The sequence below is a fragment of the Mirounga leonina genome, unplaced genomic scaffold (genome assembly GCF_011800145.1).
Source record: "Mirounga leonina isolate KUSES-001 unplaced genomic scaffold, KU_Mleo_1.0 Mir_129, whole genome shotgun sequence".
Taxonomy (NCBI): domain Eukaryota; kingdom Metazoa; phylum Chordata; class Mammalia; order Carnivora; family Phocidae; genus Mirounga; species Mirounga leonina.
The window spans coordinates 41262282-41288271 of NW_023270323.1; the positions used below are offsets into that span (position 1 = coordinate 41262282).

The following is a 25990-nucleotide window of genomic DNA, read 5'->3' on the forward strand; positions in this document are numbered from 1 at the left end:
CATTATGAGTACATTCCTTTTTAAAAATCACCTTGCTCTCCTTGTAGTGGAGTTTTAACATCTGTAATTTTGAAATTTTTTGTTCTTACTGAGTTATCCCAGGCTTTAAGTTCACAGATATTATTTTATTTCTGATTGCAGGAACTACTTCCAGTAGCAATACAATGGTAGCTCCCATAGATGGCAATCCTGATAATAAGCCCATTAAAGAGAATATTGAAGAGAGGTAAGTACCTCTCTGTTCTTCATTAGCTTTTCAGTTTGACAGATACCATTATCATCAGAATAAATGATCATTTCTGCATTGCAGCATATATTTCATTGAATGTATATTTCAGAATTCTAGTGAAGAAATATATTTCCGTTTTGGAAATTTTCCACATTAACTGTTTTATCATCAGAATGCTGACATGCTAGATTTTTTTATGTGCTCTAATGGATGAATAGATTGAGTATGTCCAGGCTCTTTTTGTGTCGTTTACATTTTTAGACTTTTCTAAATGGCTATTTACTCTGCCTGTTTTTTATAAGCTAGGTTTCACCAGAGCATTATTACCACAATATAGGAAAAGTCTTCAGGTAGAAATAATTGACTTAAAAGCTTAAGCTTTTGAACTGTAACGTGGAAATTAAGATCTATCATAGGAAGCTTTTGTTAATATTTTATGTACTGTGTTCTTTTTTAAACGTAGAAAGTGAAACCGAAAGTACAAATACCATTTTACCATGAACTGTGACTAACTGCCACGATCATTCCCATAGCTATGTGCACCTAGACATCTACAGTGGACTAAGCAGTCACTTAAATCGTCAACATCACAGACTAGAATCTCGATACAGTAGCAGCTCTGGAGGATCTTATGAAGAAGAAAAAAGTAATAAATTCCACATGTTTTTTATAACTACAATGGCGAGGCGTATTATTAATTATTATATTGATATCAGTGAATATATTTTTCTGATAAATTGGTTTTAAGAAGAGTATTTAACTGCCACTGGTGGTGGTCCAACGTAATCTGAAATGTCCTGATTTTAAGAAGCAGCATGAATGTGGGAAATTTGTTTTCAAAGCACAGGTTCCCTTATAGATAAATCAAAAGGAACATAAGAATTGGTTCTCAAGAAGCATCGTAGACACTGGCTACAGCCTGCTTTTTTTTTTAACAGGTTTGCTCTTTTTCTGTGGATTCACATTTTACTGAAAAGTTCTCCCTTGCAATTGCAAAGTGAATGTCTATCTGAGTCTCACTCTAACACTGGGGTAGAGTGGAATAGCACCAGCCTTCAGACTGGGAAGGGACCCTGAAGATAATCTGGTCCAATCTCCTCACTTTGCACATGATGGAACTGAGGTCCAGAGAGGTTAAGTGACTTACCCATGTCACACAGAATTCACATTTCCTGATGTCATTTTTTACTGCACCCTGCAGCCCCACTGTGGTAGAGCAGATTTCCTTTTAAGTTGGGTTTATATTGGCCCTATCTCAGGAAATTTAGAATTGAGTAACTTACCAGAAGGCCCTTGTTACAAGGCAGCTTCACCTATGATGTGGTTTCATGGCTTGGACATCAATTCCAGAATCTAACGGAGTGCGAATGTAGTTTTGCTTTGATATAAACGATGGAACCTGAATTGATAGCTCTCTCTCTCTCTGATTTGCTTGACTTGATAATATTTGTACCCAGGTCTTCCTAGCAGACCTATGTCAAAAGAGTGGGAAGTTATTTTTTATCACTTTCCAATGCTATAAATAGTTGGTGTCTTACTAGAGTTTGCTTATGTTGGCAGAAAATAGATGGTGTAGAAAATGAGATCATTTTATTTTGATAGGTGATTCAATGCCACTTTATTCTAATTGGCGACTGAAAGTGATGGAGCATAATCAAGGAGAGCCACTACCCTTCCCACCAGCTGGAGGCTGCTGGTCACCACTGGTGGATTACTTGCCTGAAACGTCATCACCTGGATTACCTCTTCACAGGTGGACCACAGCATCATTCCTATTTCATATGAGCCAAATTGCTGCTTAACACCTTCAGCTTTCTTTATGCTATCTGACAACATGGAATAAAAAGCCATTTCTTTCGTTTGATACTGCAACAAATGAGATCCATGTGTTTAGAGTTCAAGAAATCTACAAACTCAGAATTCTGTTTACAATTAATATTATTAAATCTACTTCTGCTGCTGCTTTTCTGGGTGTCTGGCATAGTTACTTGACCTTTCTGGGACCCAGTTACTACATCTGAAAAATATTTTATGGCACGAGGCACTATTATTTTGAATTGTGTTAAACTGAATTCTACTTATTGAAGTCACAATAGAACAGTTACCACGTTCTTTCAAAATTTATTAATATATCAAACACATACTGAACACCTACTATGGGGCAAGCAGTGTGCGTGCTAGGTGTCAGGGTCGAAGATGAAGAAATTATGGCCCTTGGCTTGGGGGAGCCCTTAGCAGGTAATGTTTTTTCTAAAACTATCACTTAATGGTTTCTTCAGCTATATTTCTTTTCTTCTTTTTTTCTTGAGAAGTTGTATTTTTCCATAAAATACAATGTTCAAGTCTTCAAGTAACTGGCATAAGATTTTCTCCAGGCTTACTCTGATAGGACATTAATAGCATTCTCATTTGTCACAGGTGTAACATAGCCGTGATCCTTTTGACTGATCTGATCATTGATCACAGTGTGAAGGTGGAATGGGGAAGCTACCTCCATCTTCTTCTTCATGCAATTTTTATAGGTAATAAATATTGGTTCTATATGTCCCATTATATTTCGGTGATAATTTCAAGACAGTCTAGTTTTTCAGTGTTTCTGCTGTCGCGTTTTTGTGTATCATTTCCATGACACTTTTTACAGTGATCCTTGTGGTCCAGTAGGGAGTTAGCCCTCACCTCTCTCTTAACCACAAATAGGTCCTCTGTCCACATTCCCATTCCTGTCCTGCGGCCCCCTCCACTGCTCACAAACACACTTAACCCTCTAGCAGGAGAAATTCGGGAGCTATAGCAAGAGTAAAGTTAATTTACCTCTGGAACTGGAAACTTTCCATGTAAATGGAAAATTAAAATGGGTTCTAAGTGTTTCCCAAAAGTTTGGGATTTTGGACAGTCTGATTATTACAGCTGAAACTCCACTGGGCCCTCGGTAACAGACACGTGGGATCCATCACATCAGCGGTACTTTTCACGCTCATAGAATTGACTTCCTGAAGCAAGTCAAGGTAGCCATCTTCTCTGAAGTTTTCCTGATATGCACACTCATTATATATGTATTACTTCATTTCTTCGGTAGTCAAACATCTACTGACTTTGCATTATGCGCTACACACAAAAAATGCTTGCCCGTATGAAATTTATTTACATAAAGTGTTATGCAACAGAGTAATAACTTTTTTTTTTTTCTTTTTAAGAGAGGGAGAGAAGCAGGGTTGAGAGGGGCAGAGGGAGAGGGAGAGAGAATTCCAAGTAGGCTCCATGCCCGGCGCAGAGCCTGATATGGGACTCAGTCTCACAACCCTGAGACCATGACCTGAGCCAAAATTAAGAGTCGGACATTCAACCAACTGAGCCACCCAGCACCCTCAGAGTAATAATTCCTAATAGATGGCTAAATTTTAGACAGAAAACACATTGAAAACTTGTCTTGATTCTCCCTGCTGCTCTAAGACAACAGGCCATTACTGTAAAAGGGTATAAGAATTCCAGGCCAATAAATATTTTCGTGTCGTACATCATCTTCTACAAAATATTTTCTGTAATGTCTGCTTTTCTTTAAAATATGTGTTTGGAAGCAAGAGTACTCATTATTTCTCTTTACTGATGATGATTTTCTCCTGTCCTTTCTAGGGTTTGACCACTGCCACCCTGAGGTGTATGAGCATTGTAAGCGCCTGCTTCTGCACTTACTAATAGTAATGGGATCCAACAGTAACATCCGCACTGTTGCTTCTGTCCTTCTCAGGAACAAGGAGTTCAATGAGCCCAGGGTGCTTACAGTCAAACAGATTGCACACTTAGATTACACTTTCACAGGTATTTGCTCCAAATGCCCAATTTGATTGACAGTGGAATCGTGCTTCATTAAGTTGAAATCTGCAATGGAGAAAGTCAACTAAATAAAATAAAAGTTGAAATACTTTTTTTTTAATGTAGTTTTATTAGTTTAAGTACCATATACATTATTTATTAACTAGTAAAAGAATTAAGCTTGGAGTATTTGAGTCTGTATTGCCTTTAAAAAGGGTCTTTGTCTTAAAAATGTTAAGTTCTCAACACGTAAGTTGAAGATCAGTGAAAGAGTGCTTATTAGCTGATTGAGCACAGTTAATGGAAAAGATGTTGAACTTGTGTTAGATTCCTCGTGCTCTCAAGAGCTGAAAAATGGACAAAGGAAGACATTTAAAGTTTTTTATTCACTTGATTATATTTACTGTATGTATGTATTTATTTTTTAAAAGATTTGAGAGAGAGAGAAAGCACACATGTGAGCGGGGCCAGAGGTAGAGGCAGAGGGAAAGGTCACTCCCTGCTGAGTGTGGAGCCCAATGCAGGGCTCGATCTCACGAGCCTGAGATACCATGACTTAAGCTGAAAGAAACCAAGAGTCCGACACTTAACTGACTGAGCCAGCCAGGTGCCCCTATATTTACTATATTTAAAATGTTACGCATTTTTAAGTCTAGTGAGTTCCAAATCATACATTTTGAAGTAATGAGGTCCAAATTATTGACTCTAATATAAAAGTTATTTCACTGTTGGTGTGAATTTTTTTACTTTGCAAGTTATATTTTCTTCTTTCCTAATAGCCCTAACTTACTTATTAAATCATTTGTCTGTATCAAGTTACTAATAGATCTAGAAAATAATTGTTTTTAAAAAATGAAATAAAATTACATTTTTTATAAGTCATATAATGTCAGATACAGGGTGAAAGTTACTTAGTTAAAACCCGAAAAAAAAAAAACAACAAAACCGTTATTTACTTAAACCCATGTAGTTAGTAAGAAAACAATTATTAGGAAATATTTCAGCTTTTAAAATGTGATTAAAAGATTAACAGAATAAAGTTTATGCCTCTTTTATGTTAAAGCATCTTTATTTAAAATTCCATAGTTTGTTTTTAAGACTCCTCTTGCCATTTTGTGAAGATCGGCATTGGTAACAACCTGTAAAAGAATTTAATAATTGACATAAATATTACAAAGACTTGAAAATTACCTTTCTTCAAGTAAAATGAAGCAGAAAGTATAGAATCCTTTCCATAAGAAAAATCAGTTCACACTGTGGAAACCCTGGACTCAACACATGTTGAGTCAATGTGCCAAAATATTAGGAAAGTGCCACTTTCAACTTTCCTCAGCAGATGGCAGCAGAAGACCTCACAGGAAATCCAGATAGTTAAGTTTTAATAGTAGGCTGTGGAAAACAGTGTTGGCCCCCAAACTCGCTTGCTGGAATTTGGTGCTGACGAGGCTCCCACGGAAGGAGCGCTGATTTGCATCAGCTGGCGCTAAGATTCCTGCATGTGTCCCGTAGAATGTGTAAGGAAGGAGAGTTTAAGTGTAAATAGCGTGTGCGATCCTTTCCTGTCTGGTTTTCACGGCCATCTTTCTCTTTCAGCGGGCGTTGGTGATTTTATACCTGATTACCAGCCCTCCCCCATGACTGACTCAGGGCTTAGCTCAAGTTCTACCTCTTCTAGTATCAGCTTAGGAAATAACAGCGCTGCCATTTCCCATCTGCACACCACTATCCTCAATGAGGTCGACATCTCAGTAGAGCAGGATGGAAAAGTCAAAACCCTCATGGAATTCATTACCTCAAGGTAACGTTACAGCTCTCACCATTCCAGCCTCATAGCTGCGTTAAGTCGTTCTTTCATTTGTCGGCTACGGTGAACCCTGTTTTTCGTTGCTGGCGTGCCATTGATTTGGAATGCACAGGTGTGCATTGTGTGATAGTTAGAAAATTTGATGCCTCCAAAGACTTTCTTCTTCTGTGCTCACACAGTTATCCCTGAGGAGGGCCTTAATCGTGTCTCGATACCAAGTGGCCAAAGAGAATACAGTATTATCTGAATACATATTCCACTTTCGTTAGCTCCATTATCAGTCAATCATCAAATTTTTATTTATGGCCTACTCTTTGCAAGGCACCATAAGTAAGGAAGAAACATAGATGGGGACAGGGGGGTTGGTGTTCCGCAGCAAGAGCAGAATCATCAGGGGCGTGAGAAATAAAATGTGTTTGGAAATGGTGAGTAATCCAGTCTGACTGTAATGCTGGGGGAAATGTTTCTAGACTAGAAAACTTTGTAGGCAAGGGAGAATTCAGACTGGAGGCCATGAAGCCTAGGCCATAGGCTACAGATCTTTCATCTTTCCAGAAAACAGAAATTACTGAAATTCCTTGAGCTGGATGGGAAGGGTGGGAGACACGATTAAATATTTCGAGAACAATCAGTCTCGTGGCAATGAACAGGATGAATTAAAGGTGTTGCAGACTGGTGGCTGTGTGAGCACATAAAAGATTTTCAGGGCACTTGGGGCCTGAGGTAATAAGGAATTTAACCCTTACTAACCAAGCTGGCAGCCTTGAGAATGCAAAGATATTTTAAAGGCCTGTGATAATCCGGAATAACATGTCAGAGAAATAGGACTAATAAGTGCAAAGGCCCTGAGGCAGAAGTAATAGGCCTTTCTTTGAGGAACATGAAGCAAACCAGTATGGCTAGTGTATTGGATGAGGGTGTCTAATGTCAGGAGGTTGACGTGGGCAGGTCCAGATTATGTGAGGTCTAGTAGACGCTGGTGCGAAGAGGAAACCATTCTGTCTTAAACATTCCTGTATTTTTAGCTAGTAAATTATTTTCTTTGCATTACAATCTAAATACAGTCTAGCCTCTCCAAATTATGCTGTGACCTATAACACGAAGCAGAAATCACTATTCTTCTCACTTGGCAGAATCTGTCATCCTTTTATCTACCATCTCTGAGAGAATTTAACTGTAATGATGGAAGGCTGAAATTACATGGAACCCGGATCTTCCTTTACTTAACATAGACCATTACACACTCGAGTACATAAATAGTAGTAGACCGTGTGCGTGCTATTTGATTTATTCCGCTACTGTCCTTTCTAGTGGCAAAGACACATTTTAGGTGACTGAGTGAAACTGTTAATGTCAGTTTAAAACCAAGGGATTATGTCTGTTCTCTGTTTTCAGAAAAAGAGGGCCCCTTTGGAACCATGAGGATGTTTCTGCCAAGAATCCTAGCATAAAGAGTGCTGAGCAGTTAACTACATTTTTGAAACATGTGGTTTCTGTTTTTAAGCAGTCAAGCTCAGGTATCTTTTATTAAATATTTCAGATAATACTTACTTTCAAGGAGATATTTTAATGTGATGTGAAAATTCCTGATACTGCTTAGCAAAGAGTTGACAGTTGACACGTCTACATTAAAAAGTTTTAGACCGTTTTTTCTTTTTTTTTTTTTTTCCTTAAGATTTTATCTATTTGAGAGAGAGAGAGCATGAGCAGGGGGAGGGGCAGAGGCAGGGGTGCGGCTGGATCCCAGGATTCTGGGATCATGACCTGAGCAGAAGGCAGACGCTTGACCGACTGAGCCACCCAGATACCCCTAGACAGGTTTTCTTTTTTAACTCATTTGTGATAACAGATTTGTTTTGGTTCAAGAAAAATTCAGTTACTCCTTAAAAAATACGAAAGTCATTTGTGACGTTCTGGGATTCTTCATTTCATATATGATGGCATAAAGTTACACTGTGGTTATGTATTAGGAAATAAGAACATTAAAGGAACACAGGTGGAGATGACCAACTTAAATTCTGTTTTATACTGTAACAGGCTTCTATGATCTAAAATTAACACATACTGAAAATTATAGTAAAAATGTATCTGTTTAAAGCACTGGTTCCCAACCAGGGGTGATTTTGTCCCTCAGGACATGTGGCAATGTCCGGAGACATTTTTGTCACTACTGGGGGGCAGGGGACAACTGGTTACTCTTGGTATCCAGTTGGGCAGAGGCCAAGCTGCTGCTAAGCAAGCATGCTGCATAGGACAGCCTTCACAACCAAGACTTGTTTGGCCAAAATGGCAACAGCGCTGAGGTTGAGAAACCCTGTTCTCAAAAAATACTTCCCTGGAGATTAGACTGAAGAGTCCTCTAAAATGCACATGGAGTTTCATGAAAAGAAAAAGCATTGACTTCTAAAATCTGAGTGCCTGCCCAGTTTGCTAGGCAATGTGCTGGGCACTGGGTTTAAAATGGTTAACCTCTGATGATAACCCTGCATTCCAAGCAACGAGACGCACTCACTTGTATCCATCCTTTGTCTTCGCAGAAGGAATGCATTTGGAACATCATCTTAGTGAAGTTGCTCTGCAAACAGCACTTTCTTGTTCTTCTCGACACTATGCTGGGAGATCCTTCCAGATTTTCAGGGCCCTAAAGCAGCCTCTTTCTGCAACTACACTTTCTGATGTTCTCTCCAGACTTGTAGAAACTGTAGGGGACCCAGGGGAAGATGCACAGGTATTGCATTAAATTCTTTCAGTAGCCATTGAGCAGTTACTCATTGTCAAGGACTCATTTGCCAAGTACAGAGCACAGCAGGTCTAATGGTTACACAGAATTCCTGTCAGATGCTAACAAGCAGGTTATTATGAAACAGTTTTGTAAATAATATTTGATAACATACTAACTGAATCAAATACTTAGTGCCTATCTGAGAAAGCTTTACATTTATACACACACGCATGCACGCACACACACTTGGATGTTATTTTGGGATGACCACAAGGTAAAAGAGATAGGAAGTTAAATTTAAATGAAGAGTGCTGAATTTTTAAGATAAATTAAGTGAAATAATGCAATTGAGAACCTACGTCTATACAGACTAGTGATTTTATTAACACTGTTCTAGACACTGAATATAGTAGTGAACAAGAGAAAGTTCCTGGCATTCTGGAGCTCACATTCTATTGCAGAAATAAGCCTCTAATCCACCAATAATATGTAACATGATTTTATTTAGTGTTTAATGGTGTGAAAATAACAAGATAGAGTAATAGGTTAAAGAGTGGCAGGGGAGAGGGAGTTGTTTTTATATATGATCATCTGAGAAGGTAAGGGGTTTTTTTGGGGTTTTTTTTTTTGTTTTTAAAGATTTTATTTATTTATTTGACAGAGAGAGACACAGTGAGAGCAGGATCACAAGCAGGGGGAGAGGGAGAGGGAGAAACAGGCTTCCCACGGAGCAGGGAGCCTGATGCGGGGCTCGATCCCAGGACCCCGGGATCATGACCTGAGCCGAAGGCAGACGCTTAACGACTGAGCCACCCAGGCGCCCCTGAGAAGATGAGTTTTAAACACATACGTCAATGAATTGAGGCCTGTGATAATCCAGAAGAACATGTCAGACAGATAAATAGGACCAACAAGTGCAAAGGCCCTGAGGCAGAAGCAATAGACCTTTCTTTGAGGAACATGAAGCAAACCAGTATGGCTAGTGTATTGGATGGGGGTGTCTAACGTCAGGAGGTTGACGTGGGCAGGTCCAGATTATGTGAGGTCTAGTAGACCCTGGTGCGAGGTGGGCTTTTACTTTGAGTTGATGGCAAACAATACTTCTAGGCTTTGAGAGGAAAAGTAATGGATATAATTTGCTATTTAGAAAACTCCAGAGGCTAGGTAGAGCCCTTAGGAGGGTAGTAGGAGTCAGCTAAGGGGCTTATTGTAAAAGTCCACACTGAAATGGGGGTAGTTTAGACTAAGGGAGGCTGTGGAGGTATAGAGAGGGGATCAGATTTCAGATATATTTTAAAAGTAATATTTTCAAGACTTGCTGATGGGTTTAATTTAGATGTGAGAGAAAGAAACCAAAATGACTCCAATTTTTGGCCTGAGCAATTTTGGGTGAATTGTGCCATTATAACCATTAGTTTGATGAGTTTTTCATCAATCAGCAAGATCATGTTGCTCAAGAGTTTAATCATTTTGTAATATTAATGTTGAGTTTGTTCTAATTTTAAATCTCATCGGGAAGTCCGTTGCAATTTCTTTTTTTTCCAGAGCATAATTAATGAAAATCTGCCCTTTTTTTTCCCCCCCTAGGGATTTGTGATTGAGCTTCTTCTCACATTGGAATCTGCAATTGATACTTTGGCTGAAACCATGAAGCATTATGATCTTCTTTCTGCCCTTTCTCAGTAAGAATTTAAGCCAGACAAAATGTAGACTTGTAGATAGAACTCCAGTAGCTAAATATGCATAACTATGACATTATATTATTCTCATATTGGTAGTGAGAATAATACCAAACAACTCAGGTGGATCACCATTGGGCACAGGAGGACAGGGAGACCGTGTGAAAAGTCTGACGGAGCTGTTAGTGGTGTGTTGTTCTTCTGAGGTCCTGGTCAGAGGTCTTTCTGCTGTGCAGCGGGCCGTCAGCACCACGGACCAGCGCCATTCCTGCCACGCCCACCATCCCATTGCCCCACAGCCGGCCAGCCCCTCCCCACGCACATCCGCTGCAAACTGTTCCTCTCCCGCTTTCTCTTCCCTGCAAATCCCGAATTGGCTTGTGCTTGTTCAAGACCCATCTCGGATGTCACCACCTAGCTAAGCATTTCTAACTCCCTGAGGGTGGTGCGAATTACTCCATTTTGGGGGTTCTCTCGGGGGTTTTCTTCAGAGTTTAATAACAGTAATTAACAAACTATGAATTTTCCCATCTCTGTCTCTCCCAGCAGACTTCAGTGTTGCTAGTGCTTCTGCATACTGCTGGCACCTCTAGGCAGCATTCTGTCATTATTTTTAAATCGGTGATAATCGGATGTGAGGGAGAAGGAGAAATCGAAAATAAATTTTTGAGCTTGATTTTTTTGGGGGGGAAAGAGTGTGCATTGACAAAAATAAGGACATGGGGACCATCAAGTCTGGGGAGAAGACAGATGAGTTCTGCTTTGGACATAACGTTTACTAAATCCTAGAGCTGAAAGTTGTCCGTGATAACTGTGGCAGAATTTTCACTTCAAATCAAACATCCTCCAGTTCACAGGAAACGGTTGGCCACAGTAGGAAAGACACCATTGTATGTTTTGCTTTGAGAGGAAAAGCAAAAAGTTTCTTTCCGAACTGAAATTTAAGTAAGCAAAGTCAGAGAGACTCAAACGTAATTTTTCCTGGTAACAGTGTTTTTTCAGTGTTTTCAAGAGTAAAATTAATGTAGCAAAAGAAGTGACTGTACATGCATTTATCTTTTCTTTTTTTTTTTTTTTTTGTAAAGAACCTCATACCATGATCCTATAATGGGAAACAAGTATGCAGCTAACAGGAAAAGCACTGGACAACTCAATCTAAGCACAAGTCCCATTAGTAGTAGCAGTTACTTGGGATATAACAGTAATGCAAGAAGTAACTCTCTGAGATTAAGTTTAATTGGTGACCGAAGAGGTGACCGGCGGCGGAGTAACACACTGGATATAATGGATGGACGGATAAACCATAGCAATAGTTTAGCAAGGACTAGAAGCCTTTCCTCTCTGAGAGAGAAGGGAATGTATGATGTGCAGTCCACTACTGAGCCTACCAACTTGATGGCCACCATTTTTTGGATAGCAGCATCTTTATTGGAATCAGATTATGAATATGAATACCTCCTGGCTCTTAGGCTTCTCAACAAACTGCTTATCCATTTGCCTTTGGATAAATTGGAGAGTCGAGAGAAGATTGAAAATGTACAAAGCAAATTGAAATGGAATAACTTTCCAGGCCTTCAGCAGCTCTTCCTTAAGGGTTTTACCTCAGTCTCTACGCAAGAAATGACCGTGCACCTCCTCAGTAAACTCATTGCTGTTTCCAAACACACGCTGGTGGATCCTTCCCAGTTGTCAGGTGATGTTAATAGAATTGCACCAACTCTCTGCTTTTTAATGTAGTGAAATGTAAACTAATTTGTTTTGAAGTCTACTAATTTCTGCTTTTCCACAACTAGTCATGGGTTGACTTGTTTGTTTGAATATATGAGATAGCTTAATTTCCTTGGTAAAAACAACAACAAAAAAAGAATGTAGAAGATCAGGTGCTCCAAAAAATAAAAAGAAAATGGTTTCTGTGAACCATTAAAAAAAATACCTTTAGTTTTTAAATAATGTGCAATAAAATTGGTTATTGTTTGCTTTTTGTTTTTTTGATAGGCTTTCCTCTTAACATCCTTTGCTTATTGCCTCACTTAATCCAGCATTTTGACAGCCCAACTCAGTTTTGCAAAGAAACAGCTAGTCGAATAGCAAAGGTAAGCAAATGTTATGCTGACAGATAATGCTAAAGGGAAATTTTTCTGGAGTTTATCTTAAAGGGGGGATCTCAAATCTTTTACTGTCACTTCCTCTGTGAAATTTCACATCTAAATTTTTATCCTTTTCATGCATATAAAGGAGTTTTACAGTAATGATGTAAGCTACCACTGTTCAAATCATAGTGAATAAAATTATTTGTTTAGCGTAATGCTCCTCTGAGTCTGAGTCTTTTTCTGCTCTGTTTCCCTACTTTATCTTCTACCTCTCTGTCAGTCTCCAATTCATTTGTTTCCTACCACATATTGCTGAGCACTGGGTTGGGTGCCAGAAATGCAGTGAAAATCAAAGGAGACAGAATACTTGCCCCTGTGGGCCTTACAGTAGGGGTGCAAGCAAATAAGTAGACAATCGCCCTAGAGTCTGATAAGTGTGCAATGAAAGCATAGGACTCCAGGGGCACAGAGAGCAAAAGTCTGCCTCGACACTGAAGGCTGAATAGGAATGACCAAAATAAGATCCCTGGACGAGAACCTAGGGAGCAGGGTGAGGTTAGGTTTCCAGGCAGGAGAAATTGCATGTGCAAAGGCCCCGAGTCTTAAGTAGAGGGCATAGTATATTCTGTGACTCCACAAGTTCTGTCTCCCTTTACTTTTTCCTTTTCCCTTTTAACATTATCTTCATCTTTCTTTGCTGGCTTCCTTCTTTTCTTTCCCTTATTTTCTTTCCTTCTGAAGGTTTCTGAAACAGGAATGTACCGATTTTTAAATCATCTGTTAAAATTTGTTTGAAAGTGTTAGAGCTCTTCATCATAATTTTAAAAAAGAGTATGATTTTTTAATAATTTCCTCTCAAGAACAATGAAGAACCCAAATACCTCGCATTCTGCTTAAACTTAACTCTGAATTTTCTTTCTTCTTTTTTTTTCTGTCACTCATTGAGTCTTGGAAAAAAGGCTTTACAGACTGAAAATATGAACAGTTATGAGAAGGAGTTCTATAAATTCACAAGTCATGTACATACAATAGGAAATTAGCTGAACTAGGGGAGATGAGTGAATAGCAGCAGAAAGAAGATAACCTAGCTAAAACAGGAGGAGAAAAATCAGAGAAATTTGCAACAAAAGGGAATAAGCAAGTGAAATTCTCTGGAAGAGTTTTTTTTTATATGAGCAACCTTTTGAAAGCTGCGGATCATTTAGCAAGTAACACAACAGTAGATGGAAAGGGCAAGCACGCAGAAAGCCAAAGAGAACACCCGCTTCCCCAGGGCCCGGATCCCAGCGCCTGCAAGTGCAGATTCATCTCTGAGCTACCCCAGCCCCTTGAATCCCCATGAAGCCACACACATAGAAACCTTTTTGTTATCTTGAGAGATACTATTTAATAAATGACAAGGTAATATTTAATAAAGTGTGCACTTGAATCCCTCCCTGATTACACTGCTAAATAAATTAGATACGGAGAGATTTTTAACATAATCGTTTGAAAAGCATGTATTTAAAAAGAAGAGTTACAGTTAGTGGAAACATATCTTAATTTTGAAAACGATTGCCTTAAAAAAAACCCAGCAACATGCATTTGCATTACTGAGGTCTAAAAGTGATATAATTTATTAAAATATTGTTCACTTTAATATTCTAATGACCTATCATTAGAAGAATGTCATAAACAAGTTTTTGGGTTTTTTTCATGAGAGGTAAGAAAGAACGTATAAAGGGGAAAAAAGTATATTGGCTTACTTCGGGATTTCAAAACATAAAAAGCCCCGAGTCCTTTAATGAGGGAAGTAGGAGCATTTAGAATGGCAGGGGACACCGTTGGAGAACCTCCTGCCAAATGATGGCCCAAGACAGGAGCCCAGCCTGGCCTGACCCAAAGGATGTGGAAGCCCCTCACAGGGTCAGGCCTCTGCTGTCTGGACCAAGGCAAAGCACAGGAAACTCCCAGATATCTTTTTGTTTTTAAGAAACCAAATACAGCTTTCTATGAGTCATAAATTGTTTTTAAGTCTGTTTTCTTCCTGTTGAGCAGGACAAAAAGGTTCCCTCTGCTTTCAGCAACCTGCAGGATATGAATTAAATTGATTCCTTAATTATCCTCTCACTTAAAACTGTTGAAAGTAATTTTCTGCCATTATGTGCTTCCTCATTATGCAAATATCCCCAGTTCTGTTTGTGCCCTTGGTGAGCACAGAACTTCAAAGTGAGGCAACACTTAAGACATCCTGTCCTTTTTAGCTATTCATTATAGCAAAAATAGTATGCTGAAAATGTTCGCACACTCTTTTGGGGTCATACTTTAACCTAGTCATTCAAAAATTCCAAAATTAAATCTAAGCCATTGTCTTTACTATAAAATTATACAGCATCTATTCCTAGGAATTTTCTTCCTCTTAAACAACAGGTGTTTGTTGTTTTTTTTTTTTAAATCATGTTTTAAAAAAATATTTTTTGAGGACATAAGAGTTCTATAAGAATGATTTATTTTTCAGGAAAAAAATACTTTAAAATTTTAAAGAACTTACTTTAAAATATTAAAATGATTCCTAAAAAATAACAAGTTGTGAAAATATAAAATTTTGTGATTTTTAAAAATAGTATGCTTAATTATATTTTGAAATACAAAATAAGAAACATCAACAAATTTTTTTTTCTTCTTACCCCGTCTGTTTTATGGGTAAAAGGGTAATGCATGAAACTAGCTGCTTTTAACAATTTTATAAAATAACTTACAAGATAGATACTGCTAATAGCCCGCAGAGCCTTGCATGCCTTCCTATTTCAGGCCTATCCAGTGATAATGTCCACATGATGAATCAAAGTAACAGTTACATTCATCTGAAAGTTGAAAAGTACATATACTTTAAAAGGTAATATTCTGCAGTTGACCTTGAACAACACAGGGGTTAGGGGCACCAACCCCCTGCACTGTTGAAGATCACATATGACGTTTTCTTCTCCCAGAACGTAATTACTAATATCCTACTGTTGACTCTAAGCCCTACCGATAACGTAAACAGGTCAATTAATACATATTTTTTATACTACATGTATCATATACTGTATTCTTACAGTAAAGTAAGCTAGAGCAAAGAAAAGGTACTACGAAAATCATAAGAGAAAATATGCGTACAGTACTATCCTGTATTTATTGAAAAGAATCTGCATATAAGTGGACCCGCACAGTTGAACACCCCACCCCGCCCCCCGACGTTGTTCAGGGGTCAACGGTACTTTCTTTACTAAGTGCTCTAGGCAGTTTGTGAAAATACAGACAAAACATCAGTAAGATGGTAGAATAAGTGAGGAAAAGGAAAACCAGACAAAATTTCAGTGCTAGCTCTGTGATAGGCAGGGATAAAAGACTAGGGTGGCCCCTTTCCAGTTCTGCACTGTTCAGGTGTCCCCTAGAGCAGGCTAAAGAATACCTTCACCAGCAACTCGGAACAGACAAGGTGCACGTGGTCAGTAAGATCCTCCCAAACATTTATTGATTCAGGTTGCATAATACTGGATCAAACAAACTCTAGGAAGTCAGTACATTTTGAAGTGACCTTAACTTACTGGCCAAGGACCTTAGGAGCTTGTGGCGATTTGGGGTCCAACCTGCAGGCTGTCATGCACGATGTCATGCAGGATGTTCTGGAGAGGTAGAACGCAGAGTTTTATCAGAGCTCCAGTGAAGTTCTTTGAATGTGTCACGCATGTGAGCATCTCTGCAGTTGACTGCCCTACTCAGAGAACCAGGGGAGCTGGAGACAAAAGCATTTCTGCTCTGGCTCAGCATCTCTGAACCTCACGGAGCCTGCCTGTTTAGTGACTGCGCACCATAGGGATTTTACAAAACAAAATTCTTTACAAAACAGCTACAAATGATATGTAGCATTTACAAAACCATGTATGGGTTTTACCAGAGGCAGCTGGTAGGACAAAAGTCCTATTTAACACCCATGGCAGTTCTCAACCTATTAATCATTCCATGTTACCTATTAAGTTATTCTCTTACGAATGCCTTGTGCTTTTTTCTCTCAACTTTTCTACTGTATTTAAAGAAAATGCATTAAAGCTTCAACATCTACCTCTAAATTATTGAGTGAAATTATTTTCTTTGTTTTTTAGGTGTGTGCCGAAGAAAAATGCCCAGCACTTGTCAATCTGGCTCACATGATGAGCTTGTACAGTACACACACGTATTCCAGAGACTGTTCTAACTGGATCAATGTCGTATGTAGATATCTACATGACTCCTTCTCAGATACTACATTTAATCTTGTGACTTATCTTGCAGAGGTAAATTTACCAAAAGAAAAAAAAGTACTTTTTAACTGTTCTGTGGCAAAATTTTCAAGTGGTCTTAGTTCTAGAAGCAGTACTGATACTAATCTTCAAGTTGTCTTTGAAAGTGAATATAGATAACATCCTTTTTTAAAGGAAAATATGGGTAATTCAAGTATAAAGAAAGTATAAAGTATACTTTCAAGTATAAAGGCTTTTTTTTTTCCATTTGTAGTGTTTATTTTCTCATTCAGTCCTTAAGTGACAAAAAACTCAAAATGTAAATTTCACCTTTATTTCAAATAAAAAATGAGTTTTCAGTAGTCTTGATCCTAGACGATGGTTATACGTTTTGCTTCTAAAAAAATTAGTTCCTGACTTTGAAATCCATTCTAGAATAATACAGCATACAAAGGCATTTCTGCTGAGTAGGTTCTTATTTTGATGATATATTTGCTTCCTGATCTAAAACATGATTTGGGCGGCTAAAGATGGAATTATAAAAACACTAGCCCTACAACAACATAGAAAGTTAGTATTTGTTGAGGAACTAACTTCATGCCTAAAAAAGTAAATTATTGAGTGATATCCACAAAGAATCTCAAAAAGTCCTAGTCACTAAAAATGTTTGTCAGCTTATTATAAAGTGATACCTTCCTTTTTAAAACTTGACCTCTAAAAGTTAAACCTAAAACACTGAATAAGCTTAAAAGAAATTATTCATAACTCAATAAACATTTTAAATATTGCCCATAACACTGTTTAACCTAGCTATGTCACAGATGTAGACTTTCATAAAATGCTTTAGGACTGGTGTGCATTTTTAAGGTGTTGCTTTGATAGGTTTGTTCCCATCAACCTTAGATTTAGGAGAGATGATGATGGGGGAGCGCCTGGCTGGCTCAGTCAGTGGAGCATGAGACTCCTGATCTCAGGGTTGTGAGTTCGAGCCCCACGTTGGGTGTAGAGAGTACTTAAAAAAAAAAAAAAAAAAAAAAAATGTTAAAAAACAAAACAAAGCAGAGCTGACAGTGGGAATGATCTGTGTAGCAGCTTCTTAACCTGAATAAATGCAAGTCTCTAGGTTTATCTTATACCTAAACCTTTAGGACAAGAGCCAATATAAAACCAAGGCTAACTTCTTAAGCCTGTTCCTTAATTGGCTTTGAAGTCAAGCTCCTTAGACCAGCTTCACATTGGTGGCCATCAAGCTCACCACTAAAGTAGCACTGGTTCTCCCATCCTGGGGTCATGGGATCTGTACCACATATGGTGACTGTTTTTCAGTCTGTGGAGAAAGTGCTTTGCCCCGAATGTTACCCTCAGTGTAAGTTATCCTTGTTTTATTATTATTATTAATTCTGAAATTATTGCTAACAACAGTACTGAGACTAGTTACATATATTTAGAACTACATATATTTAACTTCAATTGCCCTGCAAAAAATATGAAGTTTAGATAGTATGATTACTTTTTTTTTTTTTTTAAGATTTTATTTATTTATTTGACAGAGCACGAGCAGGGAGATGGGGGAAGGGAGAGGGAGAAGCAGGCTCTCCGCTGAGCACGGAGCCCGATGCAGGGCTCGATCCCAGGACCCTGGGATCATGACCTGAGCCGAAGGCAGACACTTAACCAGCTGAGCTACCCAGGTGCCACATGATTGCTTTATTATTTTTAAAAAAATCATGGCTCAGAGGTTAAGAAGCTTGTCCAAGATGATGTAGCTAATAGGTGTGCCTGGTATGAATGATTTGGGGATAGTTATTCTTTGGTGATGATGGTTTTTTTTCTTAACTGATGGTTAAATGATGGTCAACTTAAATTAGTTAAGGAAATGAAAGAAAAAACTAAGATTAAAATGAGAAGTTATAAAAAATAAATAAATAAAATGAGAAGTTATTACTGATCTTTTCTGAACCAAAGACAAGTAACAGTAATAGACAGTATCTTTTATCTTTATTATTTATTAGTCTCTGGATTTCTAATCATCTAACCATAAAATCATGGATTAAATCTATTATGTTTTTCAACATCATAAATGCTGAATTTTCCTTAACCTAATAAAAGTATACTTTTTAATATTATTTTAGCTGTTAGAGAAAGGATTGTCCAGCATGCAGCAGTCATTACTACAGATCATCTATAGTCTTTTGAGTCACATTGACCTTTCTGCTGCCCCAGTCAAGCAGTTTAATCTGGAGATCATAAAGATTCTTGGCAAATATGTACAGGTGAGTGACCACAAAATTTATGTATAGAATTTATTCGTTGCAGAACCATTTTTAATCATAAAAAAACACTCTGAAGTTCCTAGAGTAGAAAGTAGTTAGTCCATAAGTCATGTTTCCAGGAATATTTACGACATGGAAAAAATGTTCATAATGTAAGTGACAAAAAAGCAAAACCTGAAAGGTACAATTGGCATGATTCCTAATTGTGATTAATCATTACATCTGTGAATATGCATTTCAGGAATGACTAGAAAGAATGTACACAGCTCTCCCCACCTCTGGGCAGGACGCTTGGGACTCTTCTGGGCCTTCCTGCCACTACCCAGATTCTACATAATGAACAAAGAGCACTTTTGGAAACAGAAGAGCTCTTCGTAGAGTCTGTATTTTAGACTTGCTTTCTGTGTCTGATACAGGAGCCCAGGTCTTTAGAAAGAAAATCAAACTTGATTTAATGTAAAGGATGACAAGTCAGTCTGGTCTATACTGAATTTCACCTTTGAATTATCTGTTAAGAAAGGCCTTGCTGAGCAGATCAGTATTGTGGATACAACTTCTGAAAGAGAACAAACTGTTTAAGAGCCTTAACAGATTAATATCTTGTTTCTACTGCAGTTATAATTGCATTCACTAAAGCAAAACTTACAAATGGAAATAACTTGGCTAGTAATGAGTTTTTGTCTTAGCTCATACTGAAAGTAATAAAACTGTGTTGGTTTCCATTATCCTGTTAGGTAATCAAATTCTTTTTAAAATTCCCTTGACAGACACCTGGGTGGCTCAGTTGGTTAAACGACTGCCTTCGGCTCAGGTCATGATCCTGGAGTCCCAGGATTGAGTCCCATATCGGGCTCCCTGCTCGGCAGGGAGTCTGCTTCTCCCTTTGACCCTCCCCCCTCTCATGCTCTCTCTCTCTCTCTCATTCTCTCTCTCAAATAGATAAAATCTTTAAAAATAAATAAATAAAAATAAAATTCCCTTGACAGTCGGTGAATGCAAATAATCAAAAAATTTAAGATTCTTTCGTTTATCCTATCTTCTCTCTCAATGAGTAATACTTCACCAAACAATTATATTTTTTTTTCTAAAGCACATTTCTCTTTTCTTCTTAAGGCGTAAAGAAGTTAACTCATCAAATATTTGCTGCATCTCCCACAGAGACACATACCACATTGAACTACTAATTTATAAAATGCAGATGCATTTCTTTATGTTCAGAACCACAAGCTCACATATCCACTGGGCAAGCAGGTGGTCATAAGAGGGCATAGATTTCTAAGTGAATGGCACATTCCCCGTCTAAAAGGAACAGCACAACTTAGCTTCCCCTAATGGCTGCCATGGTGGAGGACAGATCCAGTGTGGCGAGAACTTGTAATTTTTGAAGAGAAGCTGGAAATGTGGGTTTTTCTTTAAAATCTCCTAATTTCAAAATGACCCAAATTTCTTAAATTTTGTATGGACCGAAGTCGTATTTAGCTGATGGGTCTTTCACAGTTAGTGACTTCTGCTTTATTCAAACATTAAACATTTCACAGAATTGAACTCCTCCTGATAATCTTTTATATTTCAAGCACAACTACCAATATAATTTATAGAAACATCCCTGAAGTTTTAACTTTTTACAGTGTTCAGAGCTTCTAATTATTTCTGTCAAAAAAAATGTCATAACTTTGTTAAATATAAACTACTTTTTTAATTTTTTTTTTTACAATGAAGTATGTGCTTAAAATGTCATAATATCTATGTGGACATTTTTATAATTATTGAATATTTTGTGCTTTAGGTGTCCTCATATCAAGATGTTATTAAATAAATTGGATAACTCAGTTCTGCCAAAGATTTTTCACTTGCTGTTTGTTATTGTCATTTTAGTGGCATTTTCCCCCTCAGAATGGTCACCTGTGACACAGTATGTAGGACACAAGACTGAGGTGTGATTTTGTTACCATAAGTCAGGGGGAAAAAAAACAGTTTTTTAATGTGTATGCTTTTCAATAGATGGGGGAAAAAAATACTGTAAATTCTTCATTAGAAAATGATTCTTCTTGGGGCGCCTGGGTGGCTCAGTTGGTTAAGCGACTGCCTTCAGCTCAGGTCATGATCCTGGAGTCCCTGGATCGAGTCCCGCATCGGGCTCCCTGCTCGGCAGGGAGCCTGCTTCTCCCTCTGACCCTATCCCCTCTCATGTGCTCTCTCCCTCTCTCTCATTCTCTCTGGCTCAAATAAATAAATAAAATCTTAAAAAAAAAAAAAAATGATTCTTCTTTGGGCAACTGGGTGGCTAAGTTGGTTAAGCATCTGACTCTGAGAGCAAACCCTGTGTGGGGCTCCATGCTGGGTGTGGAGCCTGCTTGAGACTCTCTCTCTCTCTCTCTCTTCCTCTGCCTGCCCCCCCCCCCCCCCCCCCCCCCTTCCCCATACACACTCTCTGGAAAAAAAAAAAAAAAGAAAGAAAAAAATTGATTCTTCTCTACAAATATCTGTCATGGTCATGTAAATCATTTTTATTTTTTTATTTTTTATTTTTTAAAGATTTTTATTTATTTATTTATTTGAGAGAGAGAGAGAATGAGAGAGAGAGAACACATGAGAGGGGATAGGGTCAGAGGACGAAGCAGACTCCCCACCGAGCAGGGAGCCCGATGCGGGACTCGATCCCGGGACTCCGGGATCATGACCTGAGCCGAAGGCAGTTGCCTAACCAACTGAGCCACCCAGGCGCCCCCATGTAAATCATTTTTAAATTATGTTGGTAAAAATACACAAAACTAAAAGCAGAAAAATAAAGACCTCAATAACTCAACCTGGCCTCTTTGTAGTCCCGAGGGCCAATCAGATGGCAATGTAGCCACATATATAGGGGAAAAAAACTCACCCTATACAACTCAGTAACGCCTGAGAACATCACTTTAGTTGTAACGATTAATCAAAATTAGGAATCATACCAATCCTACCATTCAGATTTGGGCTTGGGTCATCAAGAAAAATCTAAATTTTTTTTAGTTTTTTAAAATATTTTTACGTCTGAAAAAAATACGCATTAAAAATTGTCTCCAAGATTTAAAATATTTGAAGTTTGGAGTCTTAAAGCCATAACTTCATTCATCTAGAAAGTTCACATATATACAACCCTTTTGTTTACCACTACTGTGAGATTACTATTTAGACTTTCTAAATTAATATTTACAAAGCACTTTATATTAAGAGAAATGCAAGGTATTCTGAGTTGGTAGCATTATTATGTATATGATGTCTCATAAATCTGACCGTAGAAAAATAATTTTCTTACCTGTTGTAACTCAGACCCTCTGTTATGGGCCTTAAAGTAAAAATGAATGTTTTACAAAAGTTTTTATAGAAACAATATTTTCATTGTTTACAGTGTACACTACATTTTTGTTCTTAGTTAAATATATATTTGTAACTTTTACATGTCTTATTTTTTTTAAACCAGAGTCCTTATTGGAAGGAAGCCCTTAACATATTAAAACTGGTGGTGTCTCGCTCTGCAAGTCTTGTTGTACCCAATGATATACCCAAGACCTATGGAGGAGATATAGGTTCTTCTGAAATATCCTTCACCAAGATTTTTAATAATGTCTCTAAGGAGTTGCCTGGGAAGACCTTAGATTTTCATTTTGATATATCTGAGGTAAGGTGCTCTGTGAGAAATTTTCATTTGTTCATTTATTCATTCTCTCATTCAACAAGTGTTGATTAAGCTCATACTCAGTAGGAAGTGTGATAGGTGCTGTGAAAATGGGGTGGGGGTGGGGAAAGGCCCTGTACTTAGGGAAAGCCTACAGACTCTTGGGGAAATGGGTAAATAAACATTGTGATAAGTGCTTTGGTTGGAAGTCATTAGAAGTACTTTAGGAAAATACAGCATGTATATCTAACCTGATCTAAGTGTTGAAAGATAAAGTAACCCTGGACGGGCATATATGGGAGTTGGGGAGAGAAGATTAATGCAAGAAAGAGCAGCATGTATGAATGAAGCCTTGTAAGTGTAAGAAAGCATGGTGTTCTGGAAATTTCCAATTTGAAATTCCAGATTCCAATCTGAAAACCAGATTGAAGGCACAGGAAGAGGCAAGATCGTAAGGATCTTGCATGCATCATAACAAGATGGTTTTGTCTTGAAGCAGTAGAAGCTTTTAAAGAATTTTTAACTGGAGTGGAAATAGTAGGATTTGCATTTTGGGAAGTTTCCTCTGGCAACAGGATGGAAAAATAGACCAGGGTGGAAGAGAGGGAAGTCAATAAGGAATCTACTAAAATAATTAGAAGACAATGTTGGAATGTCTCTAGGCATTTGCGGAGGAAATGAAGAGGGTCGGGATGGTTTTCAAAAAGACTAAGGAAGTCCTAAACAGGATTTCATGGGAAGGAGAGGAGGTACTAAGTGAGGAAGAGGCATCAAGGACAGTTACTTTGCCAACTAGATGAATGTTGATGCCTTTCAGAGAGAATGAAAAGGCAAGGAGAACAGATCTTAGCTGGAAGGGGAGGGTGCTGAGGTCAGTCTTGGCTATACCAACTCTGATGCTAAGACTCATACCAGTGGAGCTGCCTAGTAGGCAGTTCGATTTTAAGATCTGAAGTTTTAGAGGAAAACTTGGGTGGAAGTAACAATGTAAGGTTTTCAGTGTTTTAGAAATGGACAGTTAAAATCGTGAAAGGAAAAGTAAAACTAAAATAAATTAAGGGGGCGCCTGGGTGGCTCAGTTGGTTAAGCGACTGCCTTCGGCTCAGGTCATGATCCTGGAGTCCCTGGATCGAGTCCCGCATCGGGCTCCCTGCTCGGCAGGGAGTCTGCTTCTCCCTCTGACCCTCCCCCCTCTCATGTGCTTGCTCTCTCTCATTCTCTCTCTCTCAAATAAATAAAATCTTTAAAAAAATAATAATAAATAAATAAATAAATAAAATAAACTAAGACCTGAGAAGCCTGATACTTTAGAGATGCAGGGCCCCAGTGCAGAAGGAAACTGGGCCCTTTATTATGTCACATATTTAACACAAATCTCACATAAAAATTTTTGACCCTTGTTGGGAACCCCCAATTTTTTTTCCAGCACCTGAACCCATTCTTATTGGCTGTGGAGCCATTAAAATCATCTTATAGAAGCCAAAGAAGGAATTTCTCAAGAATGAAGTTACTGAACAAGTACTGTAAGGAAGTTGAGAACAATGAAAATGGAAGATCTGATCACTTTTGTATTGATCAGGATCACATAGATTAAAAAAATTTTTTTTTGCTGTTTAGCCCTGGTATTAGAATTTGTCCCAAGCTTTATGGGTTACGTTTTTTAGATAGAAAGGAACTATGTTTATTGCTAATTTTTTAGTTAATATCAAAATTCTGTCACGGAATACGTAGCATAGGATATGATGGAGAAACTGGGCTTTCCTGTTCCGAAGTATCTTGTCTAAAGCAGTGGTAAGAATTCTCAAAACACTTGATATGCTTAATTTCAATTTGTTTCATCAAAATTCCTAAGTACCTGCTGTGTGTAGGCAGTGGAGAGATAGTGGAGGAGCTCATGTGTAGGGAAGACAGCCACATAAACAAGTCACCAACACCTGGCAAATGTCCACATATAATTACCCAGATATGTGGTATCAGGGAAGGCCTCCTTGGAAGTCTGGAGTCCCCATTAAAAGATGATCACGGGTTTGGTTGGTTGGTGAATATTCCATGCAAAGGGGGCAGCATGTGCGAAAACATAAATCCATAAGAACATGGTTTGTTTGGAAGACAGTAGCAAGTTCAGTTTTGCTCGAGTGTCAAGTTCAGGTGGGTGTGGTAAAAGGTGATGTCAGGGAGATAAGCAGGAACCACGTCATAAAGGGACTTGTATGACATGCAGATAAGCTTGACTGTTATTTTCAAATGCAAATGCAAGACAGTTCACAAAGCCAGAGTAAATATAAATGAGTTTTGGATAATCATAGAATTTTTACTGATAAAAATTTGGAAACGTGTTATACATCAGACTGTGGTAAGAAGCTACATAGATACCTTCCTCTTTGGAGTTGTTACTTAGCTTGAATATTTGCAAAAGCACCTTACTGAAGCACATACAGCAATACGCATGGAAAGAACACCAAAATGTTAATAGATGTTAAATCTGAGTGATAAGATTACAGGTAGTTTTTTAAAGATCATCTTAATATTTTCTGAGCTTTCAAAGAGGATATATTTTATAATCATCGGCGGGGGAAGATGAGGAGGTGGTGGTTCTTAAAGAAAGCAGATCTCTGTTTAAAATAGGAATAAGCTGGGCAACCCTCTTGGGTCCCCTTCCTCTTGGGGAGCTTTATACTGTTGCTCAATAAACTTTGCTGCCCACCAAAATAAATAAATAGATAGATAGGAATAAGCTCTCTGATAGGGTTCTCAGAGAGTCATTTTCAATAAAGTGAAGTCTTCTGACTAAAAAAGAAAAAAAGAAGACATCATGGGCGGCACCTGGCTGGCTTAGTTGGAGAAGCATGCAACTCTTGATCTCAGAACTGTGATTTTGAGCCCCACGTTGGGTGTAGAGATGACTTAAATAAATAAATAAACTTTAAAAAATAAATTTAAAAAAGACATTATTACCTTTGATGTTTGTAACATCTACTTCATGCTAAGTAATCTTTCACCTTTTGTTGTTTCTGTTTGTAAGAAAAAAAAAAAAAGTCCTCGTAGATACACTCCCAGTTCTTTAATGCTGAAATATCTGAGTCAGACACTGTCATTTTTGTCTCTATGCAGACACCAATTATTGGAAACAAATACGGCGACCAGCCTAGCGCAGCTGGGAGGAATGGGAAACCGAAAGTTATTGCCGTTACCAGGAGTACTTCCTCCACTTCTTCTGGTTCTAATTCTAACGCCTTGGTTCCCGTTAGTTGGAAAAGGCCACAGTTATCACAGGTACATAAAAAACCATCAAAAGTGAACATTTATAGAAGAATCAATTTTGTTGTATGTATGACAGCTTGAGAATTTGCCTTACTTATTGGTGATCCTAACCTTTGAATTTTTTTTTTTTTTCCTTAGCGAAGAACAAGAGAAAAGCTAATGAATGTGCTTTCTCTCTGTGGTCCAGAATCTGGCCTTCCAAAGAATCCATCAGTGAGTAATCACAATG

The 25990-nt window shown here is 38.1% G+C and overlaps 1 protein-coding gene across 4 annotated transcripts in view; it reads left to right on the forward strand.

Moving 5' to 3' along the window:
- The window catches only part of FRYL (FRY like transcription coactivator), a 259607-nt gene that overhangs the window by 200139 nt on the left and 33478 nt on the right, over window positions 1-25990 (forward strand). For all 4 annotated transcript variants that reach the window (XM_035005015.1, XM_035005016.1, XM_035005017.1 and 1 more), the window contains 16 exons: window positions 142-226; window positions 763-875; window positions 1832-1982; window positions 2648-2751; window positions 3860-4045; window positions 5633-5837; window positions 7239-7360; window positions 8381-8571; window positions 10153-10247; window positions 11330-11937; window positions 12240-12337; window positions 16459-16629; window positions 18708-18848; window positions 22306-22503; window positions 25612-25773; window positions 25900-25974. In XM_035005015.1, coding sequence (XP_034860906.1) covers window positions 142-226; window positions 763-875; window positions 1832-1982; window positions 2648-2751; window positions 3860-4045; window positions 5633-5837; window positions 7239-7360; window positions 8381-8571; window positions 10153-10247; window positions 11330-11937; window positions 12240-12337; window positions 16459-16629; window positions 18708-18848; window positions 22306-22503; window positions 25612-25773; window positions 25900-25974 — 2705 coding nt within the window. The remainder of the gene's footprint in view (window positions 1-141; window positions 227-762; window positions 876-1831; window positions 1983-2647; window positions 2752-3859; window positions 4046-5632; window positions 5838-7238; window positions 7361-8380; window positions 8572-10152; window positions 10248-11329; window positions 11938-12239; window positions 12338-16458; window positions 16630-18707; window positions 18849-22305; window positions 22504-25611; window positions 25774-25899; window positions 25975-25990) is intronic.